Source organism: Tenebrio molitor, chromosome 2 (genome assembly GCF_963966145.1).
Source record: "Tenebrio molitor chromosome 2, icTenMoli1.1, whole genome shotgun sequence".
Lineage (NCBI taxonomy): Eukaryota > Metazoa > Arthropoda > Insecta > Coleoptera > Tenebrionidae > Tenebrio > Tenebrio molitor.
The window spans coordinates 2,549,873-2,574,129 of record NC_091047.1 but is presented as its reverse complement, the minus strand read 5'-3'; the positions used below and the strand labels follow the sequence as shown (position 1 = coordinate 2,574,129).

Here is a 24,257-nt window from a genome sequence, read left to right as displayed (position 1 = left end):
GAAATTTAAAATGCAGATATTTTAGACCGCGAAGGTTCAGTTAGTAATAATAAAATTACCTCAAGTTAAAAAATGTAATTTTAACACATTTGTCCTTTATCGAAACTTATGCGCGATTATTATTAGATTGTTAAACATTAAAAAATAGGGGTCTACACAAACAATTAAGTAAATCACTTGTCTTATTCAACGAACAGGTTAGATTTTGTCGTTAAAAATTTAATGTAAAATTTGAAGGTATTTGAGCAGTTACCATTTGAAACAATTGATGATTAATTGCCAAGCAACATTTTGTACACCCTTTAAAGTCTGTCAAAATTGGGCGCGCTTTATTAGAAACGTCAAATTGTGAAAATTTATTGAAAATACTCTCAAAATAGACTACAGCGGCAGAAATTTCAATATTGTTGAAAAAGGAAAAAATTTTTGCCTATGGAGAGTGTCGTAAGAACTTCAATGACAGTTCGTTTTCTCGTGGAACACTATCCAAATGTAGGCTTTACAAAATGTAAGGTTAAGAGAGTCGTCAATTTATTTGAATACACAGGAAGCGTACATGAACTAAATTACCTTGCTAAAATACCCGATCGTGTTTTAGTCCTTTATGGAAGAATTAAAACATCCAGTATAATAAATTACGTCCAAATGTTGTCTTTAACTTTGTAAGTGTTTGTAAGGTTAGCAAGATAAACGTCAAATATGTCACCTGCGCTTCTGCGAAAAGGGATGACCAAAATTCTGCAAAATTGTGCGTTTGTTTCATACGCGTCTACGTTTTTGCATTTGCAACCACGTTTAACACAGTTTTTTGCTTTTTTCTTGCAAACCCGACGTCTTTCAAGGACGAGTTTTTCCCTACAGCATTTTTTATTGACGATCAATTTTTTATGTAAATCTTAATTGATTCAACATTTTAAAAAGGCATGTAAAAATTACGTTTTTAAGACTTGGGTGATTGCATTAATGGGATTTTATTCTTCACCATTTAAAATATCTGCATTTTAAATTTCACAAAAATCCGCTGGAAAATAACTGAGTTATTAGGTTCGAAAGTCTTAGCGGAGACACCCTGTATAACGACAATATCTTATTATTTATCGACGAAGAAGTCATTTTCATTGAATTATAAAATGAACTGTCAAATGTGACAAGAGGAAAGAAAAATTTTAATCACTGAGAAGAGGAAGCGAATTTTTATCCGAGATAAACAAAAATGATTCGTTCAAAAGTCAAATTCTCATTGGACCTGTGTTGCTATAGTGATGGAAATAATCGTAATAAAATTATTTTGGCAATTCTGACTTATTTTGATTTAATTTCTTACGAATATTAAAATAATAAATCTGGCAATGCTGTGGCAAGAAAATGTCGAACAGACACTGACAGAAAACAAAAATTGCATCCGTTGCATCACTGAGTCAGTTAGTCCAACATGAAAAGAAAAAATCATAGCCAACTCGGTCCCAAAAAGATCGCGAATGCCTAATATGTATATTTTTTTGACGGAACGAAAGCAACGAGCTGGACTGGTTTCGCACTGGGAATAATAATTCGCACGGTCCGGTTGACGTATCGGTATAATGACGTCATAAATTGAGGTTAACAATTAAGACAGCAATGGCCGTTGGTTTCTTCGCGTTAACGGAACGATCGAAACGACCGTAAAAATCAATTTGCACTGTTTTAAGAAGTAATTAGAGGTGCAGTTTTGATTTAACGACTGTTTTCTCACAAGAAGGAGTCCCCGGGGGTCACGGTCATTCGTGCAGACTGCAGAAAATTCGAAATTCAAGTCCGGGGGGGGTTGTTTTCGTTGTGTCGCTTATGACGTTGTAAAATGCAGCGGAGGCGCATTTAACAGCCGCCCCCGATCCGCGATACAGAAGCCCTCCATTACCAGAATACGGCTTCACCGTTAGCCATAGATAAAATATTTAGTGTGGTTGTTTGGATTTATGGGGTTCATTAGGTGCACGCGGAACGACAAATTTACGGTCCACGTCGCGAATTCGCCCCTCATCCGTCAAACGGCAGTCAAACAAAGAAGAACGTTTCCGGTTATGAGGCCGAGTTTCATCATAAAGCGGGCTGCATTTCCACAGTCTAATGGCACATAAGACGTGCTATTAACTTCGAATCAGCTCTTCTCCCTTAATATGTTGCAATAAAGCTGTTTATGCCACACGGTGTGTCGCGTAAAAATCGCCCTCTCCCCCGTTTATCGCCGATGAAAGCTGCGACGGACGCACTATTGCACTCCGTCAGGAGTCGCACTACTTCTAATTTCAAAGCAGCTGCTGCTCTGACCCGCTGCATATTTCATTTCTTCCTCTCTTTGGACGAGAGTGGTTGTTGGAGTTTCCTTTTTAATTGGAGATCGGCCAGGGGCCAGGAAAACGAGCGTTATTATAAAAATCCTCTAATTATAAATGTGATCTGTTAACTAACGTCGGGGGTATTGTGGTTGCCTTTTGTGCCAACGGGGAGGGTTTTCGAGGGGCACCGTCAATCATACTTCTCGTAAAAAATTATGAACGATGAACCATTCACTGCCGGCTTATTATATTTGCCGTCGAGCAGGATGTCACTATTATTTAAACTATTTTTCTAAGACAACAGCACAATGGAGCTTGTGCTTGCTCCATCTCAAAACTAACATCTCACTGGTACACCGATTTTTAATACTTTTGTCTGTCTGTCTCTCTGTTTGCATCCGCTCCACTCAAAATCCAATCGATCGATTTTCTTTGAACGCAGTTTACTAGAAAGGCTATCTTTTCGGCTGCGTTCTGAATTTTGTTCCATCAAAATCTGACGGCAGGAAGCCGCGTAAAACCATAAATCTGTAGCGAATGTAATGCGAAGTAGTGCGCTCGCCTCGCGCTTCACGTTTCTCACGTGGCAATCCTTGCAACCACAGCTTTTAATTTAGTTCTCAGTTTGGTTTATTTATTATGACTTTTGCCTGATTTATCGAAATGTCTTTGTTTCTGAATCGATCTGAAAGGGATGAAAATCAAAGAATTCTTCGAATCAAAAAAGATGTATTAAAAGTTTTGTTGTTTATCAAAATTTTGCAGAAGTGGCCTTTCAAGTTATTGCTTCAGCGATTGCAGATGATGTTTTTTTTCCATGATTGGTGAGTAAATAGTTGTGGGGAAAGTGAGGAAAGTTCCGGTGTAAAAACCCCAACTGTTGGCGGTTCTTCTGCTAGGAATTTGCCAGAAAATCCCGGAAGCTTGTGGTCATGTTGGAACCCAACAACGTTTGAGGATATCTACGCCGCCCCCCTCCGCTCGTATTTACCGAAGCGGCATCGAAATTTATTTTGTCACGTCCCAATCAAAATAAACTCGGGCATGATCCCAGTTCAGTGACAGTTATTTCGGGCTTTTCACGTTCAAGGTCGGCGCATTGGCGGCAGCAACCTCCGGAGCATCGTTGCCGCCGTTAATAATTTAATTGAAATTGGCCGGACCGACAGCGCACCGGGGGAACACTGAATTCGCTGGTAATTTCGTTGGGAACGACACGCGGCCGAGGGGCGAGGGTTAGTTACGTGGCATCGGGGGCCCCAGCCCGCGCCGTCCCCGGCCGGCCAGATTCAAGACAAATAGAGAATTATGGCCGCCCCGCGTTACGCAAACACGAGGGCGCTCGCCGCGGGGTTAATTCGACTCGGGCTCTTCGTGGATTGATGGTGGTGTCGGGTTTCGGATGGACGAGGAGGTAATGGTCGCCGGTGGTGGAGCTCTAAATCAAGATGGGAGATGCATGCGCGGGCTGCGAACAAGCCGTGATAAGGGACCACCGGGAAGGCGAGCTGGAGGCCTTCGTGGGTCTTCCGGAAAGTGTTGGCAGGGCGAGACGTGGGACATTACTCGTTAGGCTTGTGGAGCATGACGTGGATCATAACTTGAAGGCCCACTCTTCGCCAACCTCTTCGTACAAAAACAACTTCAAAAAATTAAAAGGCTTCAAGGGAAAAAAATTAAAGACCGTCTGGAAGCAACTATCCGGGGCTGAGAAGGCGTTGGAAACAGTCAATTGTTGTGCTTTTTTAAAGCTTAGATTAATTGGAGCATCTTGACAGCTAACCTAAAATGTACAGCCAAAACATCTTTCTTTTCTTCTTTCTTTGCAATGTTTTACATTAAAAATAGAATAACTTAACGATTCCTATTCTCGAAACAAATATCTAAGCGCACACTTTGCTGAAAACAAGCATGTTCAATTATGTCCCGATTCAACATAAACAAATGTCATTCTTGTCAAACGGCGGGAAATTCAAACTTTACACTGTTCTAAACGCTTTAATTTTTTCAACGCCTACTCAGCCCAGAATTTCATTTGAACGCGCGATATTATATCTTGTGTTTTTCAAACCAAACGAAAAAAAAATAATCATCTATTTTAATTGTCAGAAGAAAATTTCCGTCAGTGACGATTCTTTGGAAAAACTGTATTTCTGACAAAGATTTCCTTGTCACTCGTAAATAATAAGATCAGCCGATCGATCTGTGTAGTATAATCAAATTACGCAACATGTGTATAAAACACTACTATTTTTACAAGTGGGAAGTTTGTGCGCGCGAGCGCAGCAGCGAGTATTGGACTCATGCACAATATTTTTCACAACATTATTACGAAGAATATAAACAATAAATCTTCAAAATATAAATTAGATAGAATCCAAAAGCTTCCACGATGTTTTTCATTTGTCGTTTCTTTTTGTGGTGGTAAAACTGTGACATTCTGATTAACTTTGTTCAGATGTTTGACAGCTCATTTAGTCGGTAATAAAAGCGAGCGACGTCAGATGTTGAAACGCTGTCATTAAATTAGCTGTTTGAAAATGAATGTCGGAACGTCAAATCAGAAAAATGTTCGTCGATGTCGTCCGATTGGCCGAAAGTGATGACGTCGCAATTGCGGAATAAAAATAAATGCAGGCGCATACCCACTTGTCCTGGCAGTGCTACCAACTGTGAAAATCGGTTGTTTATAACGCGCGGTTACCGATCGTCAGGATGTTTGTGATAAATGTTTAAGTAATAAAATTACACTTGGCCACTTGATTGTACCTCGAAAAATAAACTACTCGCCAAAGTAAAATAATAAAAAGGATCATCTAAAAGTGGATGCCGTGGTACAAAAATATACCGAAGAGGTTTTTTCCGTCATTTGGAAGTTATCGCCGCCATCGCTCCTCCGCGGGTTTGTTTACGTCGCGGACGCGCTGACACTTGACACACGCCCGACCCCGATCGATAATTAAAAATGTCAAATCGGAAGTGAAAACTTCAATGAATCGAACACCACGAGGATGACTAAGAGGCGGTGATTTTCCCTGCTGCGTCATTCCTCCCTGAAATAGACCTGGAAGAAGTTTCAGCTTCTCAACTGATGTTAAAATGCAAAAACGAAATTTCATAAAATTTTATTAAAATCAACCCGGTCTCTGCGTTCACGTGTCCACTCTGTACAGGGTGTTTTTGAAAGTTGTGCAGAAATTTTAACCACGAGCTACTGGCTTCATGTAGAACTCGGAAAAAATATTTAAAAAATTCTGTCAAAAAATAAAATGACATTTTGACAATTTTTTTTCATTGCTTTTAGTCTTCTACGTTGTTCCACAACCTCGTAGGTAAAATTTCGGCACATTTAAAAAATACACCCTTGTATATCATGTTTTATAAAACGTACACCAATGCGGTTTCCTTGTTTGAAAGCATACTTCCTATAGGTTATAGCATGTTTTAAATATTTTTTCCGAGTTCTACATGAACCCAGTAGCTCGTGGTTAAAATTTCTGCACAACTTTCAAAAACACCCTGTATATTTCAAATTTACCGTCGAGACAGTTCAATTAAAACAAAAATAGTGGCGTGGTGAAAGTGAAAAGTGTTGAATAAAAAATGGGATTTGTTGGGTTGTTCCAGCTGGAAACGATCTAAAACTTTACTTTTTTCGTTCCAGGATCATTGTAATTTGTTTTACTTAATTAATTTTATTTTTAGAACAATTTTGTTGTGTGTCATATTTACAAGGATTTGCGTCAGTGTAAGTTATGTAATCGCCTTCAAACCTTTCATATTATGTGAAAAACAAGCTACAGTTTACACTTTACATATACAGGGTGTGGCAATAAAAGCGATTGTTTTGAAAAGCGCCGGAGCGAAGGTTCGATTGTCTTCAGTCAGTTGTGGTGACAATTGCTTGCAAGAGTATGGTGAATGTTTTTCGATAAAGCTGTCGCTTTCAGATCGCGTGTTGTGTCTTGTTCTTTGTGTCACTGGGCCACTCTGTACGTGGCAAAGGTGCGAAAACAGCAATAAACCATCATCGACAGACGAGGTAGACCTTGATTTTTGTCGAAGCACCTCGTTGTTGTTTCGCAACAGCGTCTAAGATTTTCCTTTCACGCGAGTCTTTTGGATTGGGATTGTGGAGGAGTCGGATCTCGGTGGAGAACCCGTCTGCGGCGAGAGTTCACCTTTCATAACAAATACGAAAATAGCATCCCTCCGGGCCGATCTGTCGGCACTCAGTTAAACGAATGATAAATTCCCCATTTAAACGTCAAATTGTAATACAACCCAGTGGAAAATGTGATAATCTGGAGCGACGGTCTGGGCGGCGACGTCAATCGCCACCTCCGTCGTCGGGAGCGGCGGAATCGCGTCTCGCCGAATTTTTACAACCCGGGACGAGGAGACGATTTAATCGACGTTTAACGAGCGTGCCCCGGTGATAAACCGATTGAAATTAATTAACGAGAAATTTAACGATCGGGAAAGGTTTCGTCGGCGTTGATATCACCGTTAATTGTCCATTAAAAACCATCTCGTCCGGAGTTTTTATGCGATCTCGCCGTTATCGACAACAAACAATTTGTTTTATTTGGCGAGGACTGATCAGTCGAGTTGATTAGTGCGTTTTAATCGTTTTATTCGTCATTTTATGAATCTACATTACAAACCATACCTACGATCTGATCCGAATCTCTTTTGGTAACATACAGGGTGTCGCAAAATTAACGTATTCCAAGTCGGGGATCTTGTAGGGAAAAATCTCAGGAATCTCGAGAAAATAAAATAAAAAATACAGGGGGGGTCTTTACAAAGATATATGGGTCTGAAGGTTCAAACTTTTCATCATGTTTTCTTCAAATAAAAAATATAAATGGTTGACATTCATTTTGAAATATGGTGAGGATGATTATGTAAAATATTAAAATATACATAAATTAAAAGACATTTCTTGAAAAAACAGCTTTATCTCGAAAAAATAAAAGTTATTTTTCCAATTTTTGTTCAAAAGGGAAGTACAACATAGCTAGAATATTAATCAGGTACTTTTGAACAAATATTGGCAACTTTGATATTTTTTTCAAAGTGACAGCAATTTTTTTTTTACATTTTTACTTGGTCCCTACTAAGCCCGGAACTCGGAATACGATAATTTTAAGACATCCTGTATACAAAGCGTAAAAAAGAATGTCTTATTGTGTGAGTGGGTGAAGGTTTCACTTTCAATCACTGTCTTTCGCTCACGCATAATTGAAATTCGATTTTATGAAAAGAATTTGTATACGGAAAATAATAACTATAACAATTTTTAAACCACCCTACCAATTGGTTTATCTGTGAATCTGTGTGTGTATTTTTCCTTAAGTAATAATTCAATACTTCCACAAAATGATTAATGATGTTAACTTAGATTCATTTAGAATAAGAATAAAAACGCCAGGACTCATCTCGAGATGTGCGCTCCGTGCATATTTGCCCGACTGCGGCCATTTAATTGGTAGGATAATGGAGCCATGAATCAGCAAGTCCTTGTTGACTGGTAATTATCAGCACGGTGCTCGTTCGAAGGCAAATATTGGAATTGCTGAAGCTCGGCGAGCTGTCGCGTGCTGTTTGCTTATGTATCATGCCGATCGGGAACGGCTTAAGCTCTTCGGTTAATTTGTTGCTTTGTGCCGCCGGGAGCCGGCGTTGTCGCCGTCCGACGCGCTCTATAAAGCGATCCGTTATCGGGAACGTCCAGAAGCGCAACCGCCAATTAAAATTCTTCAGATGGGCCGTCGGCCTTCGTGCCATGCAAATGAAAATGAGCGGGAAAAATGCGTTTCCGCACGACGTACAGGTGGTCCGAATGGGGCCACGTGCCCAGATCTTGACACCGCAAAAAAGAAGAAATTAACAGATCTGCCCTAACGCACATTCATATTCTCTGAAAAGCAAATCGGGCGTTTTTAATTTTTTATATTTGTGAGGTTAAGCAACATCGCACGCGGTCAGTGTTTGGATGGGTGGCCGCTTGATAAACCGCCTTCCGTTGCGACTTTGATACTTTGTTATTGTTTATAATCCGTGACGTAATGAATAGAAACAGAAATATGTACAAAGAAATTATCATTGCTTGATAAGAAATATCTGTAATGATGAATTTGTCAATGCCCCAAAGCTTGTTTATTACCTTCACCATCCTATTCACTCATCTTGTGGAAGTACTGAGTGTTCATTAAAATTTCCCGTCAAAGTTGGCGTTGGAGAGTCGATTGTGAACGCACCATTCGACTATTAAAAGGATTAAAAACACAAACGACGCAAAAAGTGTGGTTAGATTTAACAAGTGATCAGAGTTGTAATCCGTGGTGCGTTCACAATCGACTCTTCCGCGCCAACTTCGACGGGAAATTTAAATGAACGCCAGATACTTGTAAAAGAACTTTAATCAGTAGTTGTTCCTCAATTTCGTACTCCGAAAGATAAGTAATTAATTGCAATTAATCGTAATTAAAATTGAAGATTTTTAAGATGCTTCCAGACCGTGGCAGCGGTCGCGAAGACATATTACAATTCAAAAATGTATAAGTAGCATGTCATAAAACATCGTCGAGGCATTTACAGGGCCATAAACCTCTCGCTAAATATTCTGATTTATGCCCAACAACGCCAAGAAATACTTTGCAAGGTGCTTCTTTTTCCATTTTGACATTGTTGAAACATACGCGCATAATAATTATACGGCATACCTCCATTCATCACCGAAACAACCAAGGAAGAAGTGGCACGTCATGTTTTGACAATAAACATTTCTTTGTCTAAATAATATCATGAGTTCATGACCGTTCAAATGAAATACTGGGCTGAGTAGGCGTTGGAAAAATTAAACCGTTTAGAACAGTGTAAAGTTTGAAATTCCCGCCGTTTGACACGAATAACATTTTTCTTTATGTTTAATTGGACATGTCTGTTTTCAGCAAAGAGTGCCCTTAGATATTTGCTGCGTGAATAGAAATCGTTCAGTTATTCTATTTTTAATGTAAAACATTGCAAAGAAAGAAAAAAGAAAGTTTTTTTTTGGTTTAAATTTTAGGTTAGCTGTCAACATGCTCTAATTAATCTACGCTTTAAAAAAGCACAACAATTGACGGTTTCCAGCGCCTTAGGTATATGAATAAAGGGTAAAAAAAATCAGAAAATTCCGATAGGAAAATTTACCCCAAAAATTCGCGTTTCGGTGGTCGAGGATTCGACACAATCGCGGACTCGATCTCCACCATTTAAAACGACCCCCACGTTCCAGATAACGTGTTGATTAAAATTTGATTTACGCACTTAACCCGACCGTAAAAATTCCCCGGCAGCCAAGAAGAGAGAAAAAAATCGACATTTTTCAGTAATTGGGTTGGGGCGGATAACAGCAGCGAGAAAAGCTGACATGATGTGTTCACTTGTATCGCGATAACAGCCAGACAATGCGAAGACCGAGGTGTGTTACCCTCGGGGGAGGTTAATGAGATATTGGGTAGACCGCGCCAACCTCCACCAGTTAATTATACGAAGAGGGTGGTGGAGCGTCCTTAGAGGGGCTGCTCGGAATACGCCACCGTGTACCTGGGATACCGCCGGGGGCGGCGACTTAATTAGGCAAAAGTGCGACCACGCCATCGAATTCTTGTCGAAACGAAACGCGTCACCAGAAAAATCCAGGGAGGGTTGGATGGATTTTTCCTCGAGGCACCACCTGTCCTTGCCTCACATGATTTACGTCTCTAATTATGGGTTTGTCGGTCGTAATTTGTTAATGCGAGTGCAAACATGGACGGCCACCAGTGCGGTTCGCGATTGAATTTAATAACACGCTGTCGCCGCCACTGGAAAAAATCGAAAGCACAGTTCGCGTTACCGTTACGCGACACGTTGCGGCGATTGTGCGTAACGTATCGCGGCGTAGTATTCAAATGATATGTAAATTTTCAATGTATCAGGAGCGTAATGAAGTTTAATGGTGCAACATCAGCCCCCCGTGAACCGTAATTTAGAGTATAGAAAATTCGAGCGGACTTAATAACCGGTTTCGAGTGGTCGCAATAAATTTCAACAGGTTATTAAATATGTCGGCCGATTTGCGTTTGTTTTTAATGTTGCATGCGTCGGTGCGTTTCTTTCGAACTTGGGTCGAGTAGGTGGATGCAAACTCATATTGATAATAATTAATAAGCGAACCGCGGCGGTCGTTCGTTAAAATTTCCAAGATGCGACTCACTTAACGATTTTTTAACGCAAGACACATGCTCGCCGTGGGCAGGACCGACCATCGGCAAACGCAATAAATTAGACGCGTTGCTGGCGATAATTGATGGATCGACCAATTTCCCAAGATGAAATAATTACACGGTTTGGTCGTCGATGGTTTCCTAGAAAGTCAAAACTGTACGGCACGTGCGTTGTTTCGCCGAAGCGGAAAAAAACGGACGAATCTCTCTTGCTGTCCAAATTTTGGAATGTCAAGACGCAAAAATCGAAAGTTTGCGGAATAGGCAACCAACAATACGACACCTTTTGTTCGCTTTTTTCGAGAGGCTGTAGGTAAAGCGCGTTCGAAAAATCCGTAATCGAGTGGCCTCGGGCTTTTGTTTCCATTAACACTTCATCAGCTGTCAGACTGTAGATGTCAAACGTGAGCGAACCAACACTGACGTAAATTATTCCTTTTTAGATGAGTTTTCTTGGTTTTTTGAAGGCTGCGTGATGGTTTTTGTATAAAGGGAATATGTAATTTCATGTACTATTCCGGACACGGAATCTTGGCCACGACTGACATTTAACTGACAAATATGTGTGAACTGGCCTTTATTGAATATAACCCAACTTTTGACTCGATAATGCCATTTCCCTGCTTTTTTGATGTCACAAGAAAAACTTCAAAGGGATTTTTAACAATTGTCATTTATTAATGACACTAATGACTGGTTTACATCATTTTTTTAGAAATGTCTAAAAAAATGTTGGCCAAGATTCCGTGTCTGGAATAGTACAGTAAAATGATGACCAAAGTGGGGTTTTGTGTCTGAAGGAAATGTCAAAAGAACGATATTTGTAAAAGAGAGAAAACCACGGCTTGCTTGACCACAAACATTTTTAAACTCTTGTTATATCGCAGTAAATATGGATAAAACGTTTCCCTTTGATTAATGTACAAAGTGTCTATAATAGTATATTATGATACAAGTTTATAAGGAAGCCTTTAAAGCACGACGCGTAGCGGAGTGCTTTTAACGTCGCAAGTGCTTTAAAGGCCCTTATAAACGTGTATCATACGCTATTTTTTATTATACCTGCACTACAATCTGAAAACTATAACAAAAAAAGTAAATTGAAATACCTTTTTCGAAGTAATCTGTGTCATTAATCGTTGATATAGAAATGATCAATTGTTGTTGTTTCGTTGCTATTATAAATTTTCTATAAATGTGTATTTATTATTGTTCAAAATGTAGGTGAATTTGTTGTTACCTAAGCAACCCTTAAAGCTTTAGTGTTTTAAAGGCCCTTTTTCGCATGCATTTTAGTGTCAAAAACAGGGATTATGATTCAGGTATAATAAAAAAGAACTTATATAAACAGTCTTGTGGAATTGTGCGGCTCTACAATTTTATTGTGTCGAACTATGTCGAGCCGTTGCAGCCGTCAAATCAGATATCAACAGTCAAATGTCAAATCTTAGCGTCAGGTTATATACAGGGTGTCTCAGCTAAGACTTTCGAGCCTAATAGCTCAGTTATTTTCCAGCGGATTTTTGTGAAATTTAAAATGCAGATACATATTTTAGACGGTGAAGAATAAAATCCCATTAATGCAATCACCCAAGTCTTAAAAACGTAATTTTTACATGCCTTTTTAAAATGTTGAATCAATTAAGATTTACATAAAAAATTGATCGTCAATAAAAAATGCTGTAGGGAAAAACTCGTCCTTGAAAGACGTCTGGTTTGCAAGAAAAAAGCAAAAAACTGTGTTAAACGTGGCTGCAAATGCAAAAACGTAGACGCGTATGAAACAAACGCGCAGTTTTGCAGAATTTTGGTCATCCCTTTTTGCAGAAGCGCAGGTGACATATTTGACGTTTATCTTGCTAACGTTACAAACACTTACAAAGTTAAAGACAACATTTGGACGTAATTTATTATACTGGATGCTTTAATTCTTCCATAAAGGACTAAAACACGATCGGGATATTTTAGCAAGGCAATTTAGTTCACGTACGCTTCCTGTGTCTTCAAATAAATTGACGACTCTCTTAACCTTACATTTTGTGAAGCCTACATTTGGATAGTGTTCCACGAGAAAACGAACTGTGTCATTGACGTTCTTATGACACCCTCCATAGGCAAGATTTTTTTCCTTTTTCAACAATATTGACATTTCTGCCGCTGTAGTCTATTTTTAGAGCATTTTCAATAAATTTTCACAATTTGACGTTTCTAATAAAGCGCGCCCAATTTTGACAGACTTTAAAGGGTGTACAAAATGTTGCTCGGCAATTAATCAATTGTTTCAAAAGGTAACTGCTCAAATACCTTCAAATTTTACATTAAATTTTTAACAACAAAATCTAATCTTTTCGTTGAATCAGACAAGTGAATTACTTAATTGTTTGTGTAGAACCCTATTTTTTAATGTTTAACAATCTAATAATAATCGCGCATAATTTTCGATAAAGGAAGCATGTGTTAAAATTAAATTTTTTAATTTGAGGTAATTTTATTATTACTAATTGAACCTTCACGGTCTAAAACATCTGCATTTTAAATTTCATAAAAAATCCGTTGGCAAATAACCGAGATATTAGGCTCGAAAGTCTTAGCTGAAACACGCTGTATTATCATTAAAAATTTTACTCGCAACATCTTTTCTTTGTAATCTTGGACGTCTGCACTTGCCGCCTCCCTTTAAAACCAAACATTCTACATTAAATAAAATATTTTCAATTCTTGTTGGAAACGAGTTTTCTATCTTGTCCATAATGATAGTTCTCTGTTTGGTACTTTTGATTGTAGAATCTTGTGCTATGCATTGTGCTTTGCTCATTATCTCTTTCGCACTTTTGATTCTTTGATGCACTGTTGTCGTTGGTAAATTAATCCGTCAAGCAACATCAACAGCTCGTTCTCTACATCATCTTTGCTCGATCACTTCCATTTTAACATCTAAACTCACAACACGTCGACTTTTTACAGCTCAGGCAACTTTCCCGAATATTTTTTACCCGTGATGAAAAAATTATAAAAATCACTTTCACATTTTCACTCACTAAAACAAACTGGACATTATGGAGCCACGAGAAACCTGTTTGCGCGTTCTTTATATTTTTGGAATATATTTTCCAAATAGAGAAGGAGAAAGATAAGATTCGAAAACAATACATTTTCAAACATGGGGCACCCTGCGCGCCACCTAGCGGAAGCTCCTCGCGTTAAGTACACAAAAATTCGATCGTTTATTTTTATGGGGGCAAAAGCCGCCGTTAACTTATTTGGGCCCACACGTGGCGGCATCGCATCGTGCCGTGACGAGTCCCCAAGTTGATGTCAATTTCTGCAAAAAAACACATCGAGACGTGTCGCAACAGGTTTCGCGAAAATTTCGTCGGTTCGAAGTGGATTTTAACGGTGGCGATTTGTTCGATAAACTGGCAAAGGGGGGCCACCGCACAAATGCGGTCGTCGGAGGAATGATCCCGGTGGCCAAAATAATAACAGACGAGACCCTCATCGCATGAAATTAAAAAGGCGTAACAGATGTTGAACGATCGTTCACCCCGCCGAACTCACCCCCACCAACCCCACTTAAAACGTGTATTTATTTTCTTGCGTGCTGTTTACCAGATCGTCGTATTTCTCGGACGGCCTGTATTCGCTCCAAACAAACATCTTTTCCGACTAGTTAGCTCCATTTAAATTTATAACGTGTTTTCGATGTAAATATGCAAATGACAGGTTGTCTTTTTCACAAGTTACGACCATCCCGGCAACAATCTCGTCCGTTTCTACGGTTCAGGTCGCCGTTTCGTGGACAAATCGCTATCTGGAAACGATTAAACATAACCAGGTATAAGTATTTACGCCGTCAAAAATCAATAGACCCCAGATTAAATTAAAATCAAACTTATGTTCCCGCGTCATCATTCGATGAGACAAAAGGCCTTAATCAGCCATTTAAGTGACTTCTGTGATGAATAACAATTAAGAATCCCGAATCTCGGGGGAGGTTATTAATCAGAGCGGCCCCTCAACCGCCGGCAAAAGGGGCGAAGGGTCCCTCTCCGCGGACAAATTTCGACGCGAACGCGACGCGGGGTTATCGCTCGGAGCGGCTCGACGAAAATGCGACCGAAAACGATCGCGTTGGGCTAATTGGCCGCGAATTTCGGTGAACGTGCTCTCTGGGCCGTTTACGGTACATTTATTGTTGCCAAAGAGTGTTGCGGCTTCGACACAACAAATAGGTAAAACGAAGGGTTCGCAAGGTAGGGCCCGACGCGAAAAATTTCGGCCGTTTATGAGTTTATTGGGTTTCAATTGGAGGCCACCGACGTTAAGAGGGTTGTAAATAGGTGGGAGGGCCGAGAAGCAGACGGGAAAGTGGCCGGGGTGGAGAAAGATCCCCAGGAAAATTATTTTGTAAAAGCTAACGTGCGTTCAAAAAGATTTACATATGTGGTTTTAGTTGACCACAAATTTATTTGAACACTCGTTACAACAAAAATTCCACACGCTGACATAAATCTAGGGTTTGATTCGCTGCGACGAATTTTGTGAATGTGTATTATGTATGTGAATATACAGGATGTCTCAGCTAAGACTTTCGAGCCTAATATTTCGGTTATTTGCCAACGGATTTTTATGAAATTTAAAATGCAGATATTTTAAACCGTGAAGGTTCAATTAGTAATAATAAAATTAACACAAGTTAAAAATGTAATTTTAACACATGTTTCCTTTATCGAAAATTTACGCGATTATTATTAGATTGTTAAACATTAAAAAGTAGGGGTTTATACAAACAATTAAGTAAATCACTTGTCTGATTCAACGAAAAGATTAGAATTTGTCGTTAAAAATTTAGTATAAAATTTGAAGGTATTTGAGCAGTTACCTTTTGAAACAATTGATGATTGCCAAGCAACATTTTGTACACCCTTTAAAGTCTGTCAAAATTGGGCGCGCTTTATTAGAAACGTCAAATTGTGAAAATTTATTGAAAATGTCAATTTATTTGAAGACACAGGAAACGTACGTGAACTAAATTACCTTGCTAAAATATCCCGATCGTGTTTTAGTCCTTTATGGAAGAATTAAAGCATCCAGTATAATAAATTACGTCCAAATTTTGTCTTTAACTTTGTAAGTGTTTGTAAGGTTAGCAAGATAAACGTCAAATATGTCACCTGCGCTTCTGCGAAAAGGGATGACCAAAATTCTGCAAAATTGCGCGTTTGTTTCATACGCGTCTACGTTTTTGCATTTGCAGCCACGTTTAACACAGTTTTTTGCTTTTTTCTTGCAAACCAGACGTCTTTCAAGGACGAGTTTTTCCCTACAGCATTTTTTATTGACGATCAATTTTTTATGTAAATCTTAATTGATTCAACATTTTAAAAAGGCATGTAAAAATTACGTTTTTAAGACTTGGGTGATTGCATTAATGGAATTTTATTCTTCACCGTCTAAAATATATGCATTTTAAATTTCACAAAAATCCGCTGGAAAATAACTGAGTTATTAGGCTCGAAAATCTTAGCTGAGACACCCTGTATTTTGCCTATCAGTTTTCAAATGATTATTAAAAATCTCCCGGAATTGAGCAGATTGGATTTCGCGGCCTGTTTTAAGTACGCGAAGTGCTCGTTTCGCGTACGATTACACAAAAAATAAATTATTCGCAACCCAATTCACAAATCAAAGCTTGGTCAATCTGTGTCATAATTACTATCTATTATTATTATGTATTTTCGTTTTTGTGACTTTTGTCATATCCTTTCTACTCTTCGTGCATTTCACACGCGCCACCAGGGCAACGGCTTTTCGCGTGGCAGGACAGCATCGCCTGCGAGGCGACTCAATCAGGCACGTCGTTCTGGCGCGTCCTGGGGCAAAGATGCCTCTCGAGGCAAGATCTGAATAAGCCATCGCGCAATTTATCTACCAGAACGAGAGTAATTAAGCGGTGAATTATCCCACTTCCCGGTGATTCAACGAAACGAGTCCGATATGAACCGATGATTTAGCAGCGGTATCCATTAGGAAGACAAAAGGAAAAATCCCGGCGCACGTTTCGTGCTCCTGGTGCATTAGAGGCCGTAATGCGGCCGCAGCGGCCTCCAACACGTCTCGTTAGTGCACTTGGTGTTATTTCTGGAGCAAGTGTCGGTTCGGTTGGCGATTTTCGTCGTTCCGGATGGGTTCGTGGCCTGGACGGTCGGGAGGCTGCTGCAGGTGCAGAGCGCAACGCTTCTTCCAGATATCCAAGAAGTGGAAATTAAAGCGGCCGCGGACAATTCTATTGTTAACGCCATGTGACGAATCGGCGCAGTTGACTCGTGGAATGTCGATATTTATACTTCCATACAAACACGTTTATGTTTTATTATGGCGTTGGATAGCTGGAATAGAAATTTCATCGGGACGTTTCTCGTAAATCCGACCTTTTCTCGATATTTCTCGTTAGAGGTTTACCTCCGGACGTGCGCTGAATTTGCGCGGGTGCTGTCCAACGCAAAATTGATGCCGCAGGAGTAGCCTCGCTACAATAAAAAAAAATCGAAATTCTTTGATCCATTTAAATTTTTGCTTCAACCAAACAAACAACACAAACGTGTTCTTTTATTTTTTCACACACAAGTTTTTCTTCTTCGGAAACATTTTTCTGTACGTGCCTTCGTGGCGGGACCGTTCTCGGATGGTCGTAATTTATCGTCCACGGGTGTCAAATCTGGAGAATAAAAGGGGATTTGAATAACCTTCTGGTGCAGACAATAATCCTTTGTTTATGACGATTCTGTTATTGAACGTTCAAGGTGAGGAGGCGGCGAGTTATGTACCTACGTCCTGTATTTTTTAAGTTATTATTTATTGATTTTATTCCACGTAAGTGCTGAAATCCTTCTTAATGGAATCCGACGAGTTCGCGATTTTTTGCACATTAACAAGTCTTTTTAAACGATTATCCACTTGTTTCACTCGACGAAAATATTAAAATCTCTATTTCACCGTGAATAAATTATAAATCATTTTTAAAAACACGGACATGTCTTGTAACATTTAAATGGCAGTGTTAAAAAATCGTAAACGTGTGTTTAAAGCAACCAGGTGTGCGTGATACTCTGCAAATTATCGCTTTGAAATTATCTAATGAAATAATGCAATGTAGGTATGTTATAATGCGAATTATCAGACAAAAATATCTTGGACCTGATGGCGGTTGGCATTTAATATAAATGTTTGTACAGAAAAAGTGCTAAATATTTTTGTAGGTTTTTTGAGATAGTGATTATGTGTATTTTCAACTTTTCTATATTTTTTGTGCTCTTCATGTGACCTCAAAATATGTAGTTATTTGTATATCAAGGCCGCGAAATCATTCTTTAACGTACCGAGAGAAAAATTGTCGCCGAGGCCTCTCGCGGCCGAGGCACGACAATCTCAAGGTTATCGTGAATATTCCAATACCTGCAATAAATGAATTCCAAAAAGTGTAGATTTTATTCTGCGCTTTGACAAAACGTGCCGACAGCTATTTATAACAGTTTTCTGGTATTTCCTCTCTTTCTCTTTGCGTACGACCATCGTCTTCCTCATTCTCGGCGAGTGCGACAATCCCGAGATGCTTAATGCGAAACGTACCATTAAAGAGGTGCATTACCATAAACACCATTGTTTCGATACCGTTTCGCAACAGTCGTGCGAAAAAAACGTGAAACGGAAACGTCGCCGATTTCTCGTGGGTCAGATTTGCCGACCAGCCTGTGCAAGAGTGTAAACCAACCCATTCTTTTACGACACCATTCACCCTGCACCACGCCGCCGCCCAATTGCAGACATTGTAGCCTAATGGCACGAAACGTCCGTTACACGCCGAATTACCGAATTAACCAATTGATTTTATTGCGGTTGGCACTACCGTTAAATTTTGTTTATGAAATCTTAATTTGAACGAATCTGGTCGAAGAAAGCGTGCCGATTTTCCATTGGACGCAATCAAAACAAATCGCTTTCATTTATTATTTATGCCGCCTTTCATCGCCCAGAATTTCCTCCCAGATCAATTAATTCCGAAACGTTCCACAGGTAAATCTGCCAATACGCGACAAACCTAACAATTAACAGCCGCATTTCGTGCAATTTGTTGTCGAGTTAAAACGCGAGCTTGGACTCGAAACGAAATAAACCTCTAATTTTTACTGCCCAGATAAGATCGGTGGAAATTGGTTCATCGAATAAATTACTCCATTCTACTAAATATCTTCGATGATAACTGGTTCCGGGGACGCCCGGAGGCGCATCACGTACCTTGTACGGCAACACATTCAGTTTTATTATCCCGGAATGGGAAAAAAACAAAAGCGCGAAAAGATCTACGAGTTTTTGAAAATTGCGCCATCACGACGTTCCACTAGCGATGCAGGCGGCATGTGCCGCTTCGACAGATAGATTAGTTGGGTGAAGCGAGAGCGGCAAAAAATCCCGTCCGGAAGTGGGATCAATTTTTGGCGGGAGCCAATTAATTAACGGTTAACTGAAAAAGTTTAATTGGCGTTCAATTTAAATATTAAAACCCGGTTAACGCGAATCGCGCAACTTTGAGAGCAGTTTACCTGAAATTACTCCGGAAAATTCCAACCGAGCCCGCCGCCAACGCCGCCACTTATTACAGCTCACTGTATTATTTACACTGATGAGTCACCGTGGAAATACAGGTGAGATAGCACCATCTTTAACGGCATGAAATCACGTGTCGGATCCCCCAAACTTCCTCCGCAGACGGAGCCCCCTCCGACTGATCCAGACGTGGTCTTTAGTCTTCGGCATGCGGGACATTTTACGACCACCGCGTAATTAACAAGTCGTTTTGGACAGCCTGATGGCTCTCGGACACGCAATTGTGCTTCCACGAATTGACAGCGTCGTCGAGGTGCACAAGAGAAGCGACATCGAACGCCCGGACTACCACATCTAATTGATTATTAAGCTAAACAGCTGATTTATTGCTTCCTTCGTCTAAGAGAACCATTCACGGACGTTGCGACACGTCCGCTCGCGCCGAAACGTCAAACCGACGCTTGACGTTTGACAGGTGAAACGTCACGTGTCAACCGGTCATAAAAAATTCGTTCGCGTTGACAGGTGTAACTAGATCAGTTCGTGGGGATTTTTGTGTTGCGGGGTTGTTGAGCGGCACCGACAGCCCAAGGAACCGGAATAATCGACACATGTAACCCAGTCAGGCGTGAACCGAGAGGTTAACAATTTCTGGTGCAGGACCGTCCCATTCGGTTAGGCCGCCGTGGGGGCGGCGAGTCGCGGGAGGCATTGTGCGCCGGCCCGGGGTAATTGAGGGCCCCGCGAGGAATGCGTCGGTAAATTTTAGGGTGTTGATGGGTTCTAGCCGCCAGGTACGGTGTGAGTTTCCCATAAACTGTCGGCGGATATTTAAGAATCCATTAAAGGAACCCTACGAACTAATAACGAGCCATGAAAACAGCCTCCCGGTCAGACAACACAAAGCTGCTCACAATCGGACCGCCGACCTTACTCGAGCAACGCTTTCGGCGGCCCCACAATGCGAAGACAGGTAGAGGCGAGGGCCGCTCCGAGAACAACACTTTTTCAAAAGAAACCGCAAGGAAGAACACAAGGGCTTGATTGATTTTGCGAAGCGAAGAGAAAAATTCGCGAAATGTCGGTTCAAAGAACCACAACGTGTCAGCTGCGTGACGATCCGCTGGAATTTCGATAAATCAGGCGCAAATCTGTACGGTGTCGTGGCCGAGTCTCGATAAATGCCACCGAGTAATTAACGTGTGGCTCTAAAGTATTTGGAGAAGCTGTGGTGGCGCATTTTCGGACATATTAACACATTAACGTGGCCAAGAACTACAACAACGACCAAAAAAACTGACCGTTGTCTTGTTATTTGATCGTCCAGTTAGTCCTGTTGTAATAAAACAATCGACAATCTCCGATAACAGTTCTGAAATTCCTTTGAACTCGTCCCAACAGTCGCCGCGAAAAACCAAATTTAGTACAGACAGATTCCGCTATGTCGTTGTATTTTTTGGGATGGTCTTTTTCGGTTCGGCGCCATGTTTAATGGCCGCGACGTGTCCGGACCGCGGACTGAACGCGCGGCGGAATTTCGTACGTTCATTGATGAGATGCAGTAAACGAAAGTTGCGCGGACAATAAAAGCGCGATAATGACAGATAAAGCATAATGGGGCCCACGCACACGTAATAAAACTATACGTGAAATCAATTATTGCAAATATAAAATGCATCCTACTTTCGTGTGCGTGCAATAAAGTGGGTGAGTTAAGCGAGATTGAATTTTCATGCTCACTCGGTGTTAAAACCCGACTAATAATAAATAACGCGGCGCAATGGAGAGTGTGGAATTTTTCGCAAGGAGGCTGTTGCTGCAAGGACGCGGAGTTTTTGGACACGCTGTACATACCGCGACTACCACAACAGTCTTAATTGCACTTTTTCTCAAGATTCGAACAACTTCACATGAATACAACGTTATTCGCGTTTCTTTCGCGGTGCAAAACTAAACGTCAACTCGTTTGACAGTTGACACACGAGCGTTTGACGTTAATTCCAGTGGCGTATCAATAGCCAGGGGCGTGTCGTTTACGAATTTGACCGTTTTTTCTGCTCATTAGTTTGATGATTATTCGAAACACGCTTGTAAGAATTTTAAATGAGTATTCTAAACGTTTTAGTACAAGCATATTAAGTGGTAACGTAACTTTCACTGTCGAGACAAATTTTTGGTCTTAATTTTCGTTCACTCAAAACGACGTTATTTCTGCGAACAAAACTCGAGTGTATTTTGTGGCGTAATTAACAAACTTAAGAAGAACAGAGGAATAGATTTGTGTGGTTTTGTCGAAATTGCCATCGAATTATTTTTGTTAGCGAATAACTAAATGAGTTTAGGGCCCTGTATGGTCTTTTTGCATAGGTTCTTTGGCGTCATCGCGAATGTGTTTATTGCACCCTGGAGCACGGCGAAAGCGTCTGCCAAAAGAATTTGGCGTGCGTTTCCGAACAGGTTGAAGGAGTGCATTCGAAAAATTTGACTTTTAAATGACTCTCCGTGGACGGCCACGTTATAAAAAAAGCAATTTCTGTGTCCGTTTTAGACGTCCCATGTTAATTAATACGTTTGTTAACGCTTTTAACGTTTCCACATCGTCCACGATCTCCCATTCATCCTCTCCCATACCTGAAGCGAACGATTAACAAATATTTATAATTCAAGTCTCGGTGGACTAAGTGGAATGTCTTGTCGGACATTTGTCCCGGGTCAAATGTTTGTCGAATTGGTTTTATTGTCCAGAAAGAGAGACGACTTTTTACGGACACCTGTACGCGGTCCGGGGCCCTTCGTATAGAAGCCAGTTGTTTATGGGACGTTCCGGGCAATTTCTCTTATTTAGTGTCGCTTTCCCGGCGTGTTTAGTCTTCGGCGGCGGCTTTCGTCGACGTAAACACTCCGGTGCCATGTGCTCCGGCTAACGATCCGTCGAAAGCGCGGATCCGGAAGCGAAAAAGCGGCGGCGAGCGCGCCATAGGGGACGCCCTCCCCGCCGCGCACTTACCACCAGTCGGCGTCCGTGAGCTGCAGGAGAAGCGTCCACAAAGCGACGGAAGCGAAGAGTCCCGCGCCGCGACGCTTCATGCCGCGGATGTACACTGAGACGCACTTGCACTTGCCTGCACCCGAACCAGCTACGAACTGAGCGCTAGCGGCGAACGCGGCGCCGTCACTGGGGGCGGACACCGTCTCTCCATCTGGTTACCATTGGACGCGCTCCACCGGCGACACGCCTCTCCTTCGGCCGCTTCCGCACAACACGTGCAGATCGTGTACTTCTTCTGGTTGTGTTGTCCCCGCCGTGTTTGACACTTGTTCGGTTGCGGCGGATTTGCATCGAGGCCTCCGACGGTCCACCTGCTAATTGGACGCCGCCGCCCCCGCTACAGGCGCCCACCTCAACCCCTGCGATTTTTATACATTTCTGCGGGCGGTCCACCTCTCCATTCTAGGACGCATCAAATAACATTTTTTTCTTCTTCAAATCCAAGAATCATAAATAATAATAGAACAAGATTTGTTTCTGCCATCGAGGAAACACAATTGCAGTTGCCAAAAAGTACCGAAAAGATTAGGTACATCTACAATTGGTGAAAACAGTGTATTCAATTTTTTCGAAAAGAAACATCAAAAAATGAAACGTTTTGTGAAACATCTTCAATGATCTGGTTGTTCCTTTTACAACCATCGTGTTATCATTTTGTTCACCAGAAGTTCGTTGCAAGTGATATCATAGATGTGAGGAGAAACAGCAGAGGTCCCAAAGTGGAACGTTGGGGGACTCCAGACGTTGATATACAGGGTGTGTCAGAATTCCACCGACAAACTTTCAGGACTGATTCTATTATCAAAAATAAACATAAAACTATTAACACATATGGGGTAAAAAATGCTTAGTTTGCGAGATAATCGACAAAAAACGTAAAAACAATTACGATCTAAATCTCTTGAATTTTTTTATTTATCTGTGATTTGAACAGGGGGGGGCGAAATTTTCACGGTTTTTGAATTTTTTTTATATGTGCACTAAATTCCACCCGATTGCTTTTGTTGTTTTTAGTCGATTATCTCGCAAACTAAGCGTTTTTGACCCCATACGTATTAAGAGTTTTATGCTTATTTTTGATCATAGAACCAACCCTGAAGGTTTTTTGGTGGAATTCTGACACACCCTGTATATGATGGATTGAGACTGAACAATAAGTGGACTTCGTTGGATGTGATTTAAAGAAGCCGGAATGTGACACTGGTGTGATGGAGAAATTTCGTATTTCTTCGTGTCGTTAGCTTCTAAATGTAGATTTTATGCATATTCACGGACTCGAATTCGGGTTTGTCGTGTTATTTTCGATTAATTAATTAATTTTAATTGATATGTTGTTCTGTCCGGTGCAAGAGAACACGACGATCTTCTCCGACATTAATTTCCAGGTTCGGATTAACCGCGCTCGTAAAAATCTGGTTTTTACTTCCTTACGATCCTGCATCTGCTCATGTTCAGCATAATAAATAAAATTAATAATGGTGGGGAATTACTAATAGAGTTTTTATTGTTTTCCGAGCGGTGGATTCGACAGTTCTTGCATGACCGGAATCGACGATTAGAGGAGAGATGTTGAAAATTAGCTGGATGAAGGTGGTCCAGAAATAAATAAAAACAATAGCGTGAGAAAGTAAATTTCGTAGAAAGAAGAAGAACTGGAGGTGGCAATTATGGCGTCTTGATCAGCAATGTACTGGAAAGTTTTTGCTTTACAGTGTCGAACTGATTAGGTAATGTAGTCGAAGATGTTCAGAAATGATTGCTTCAAATCGCCAATATTTTAATTCATCAAAAATAATAAATAACAAAATTCTACACAGCGAGTAATAAAGTAACGAAATTTCACAATTGAACTGGTCAAAATAATTTGATAATAGTTATTTTCACGTGAGTAGCACTGTCAGATCACTTTTCAGGTATGAGGCCTAAATTTGAATCACGAGGCGTCAGCCGAGTGATGCAAAACAGGTCGAATACCTGAAAACTGTCAGCGCACAAATATTGAATAACGTGTTCGTTTGGGCAAAGTCTTAA

General features: G+C 40.6%; 1 protein-coding gene across 1 annotated transcript in view; it reads right to left on the bottom strand.

Annotated features, from left to right (window-relative positions):
- Window positions 1–22,486, bottom strand: part of LOC138122705 (protein Wnt-4-like) — a 40,115-nt gene extending 17,629 nt beyond the window's left edge. The window contains exon 1 of the mRNA XM_069036983.1: window positions 22,185–22,486. Within this exon, the coding sequence (XP_068893084.1) occupies window positions 22,185–22,264 (80 nt within the window). The 5' untranslated portion in view covers window positions 22,265–22,486. The remainder of the gene's footprint in view (window positions 1–22,184) is intronic.
- Window positions 22,487–24,257: the final 1,771 nt, after the last annotated feature.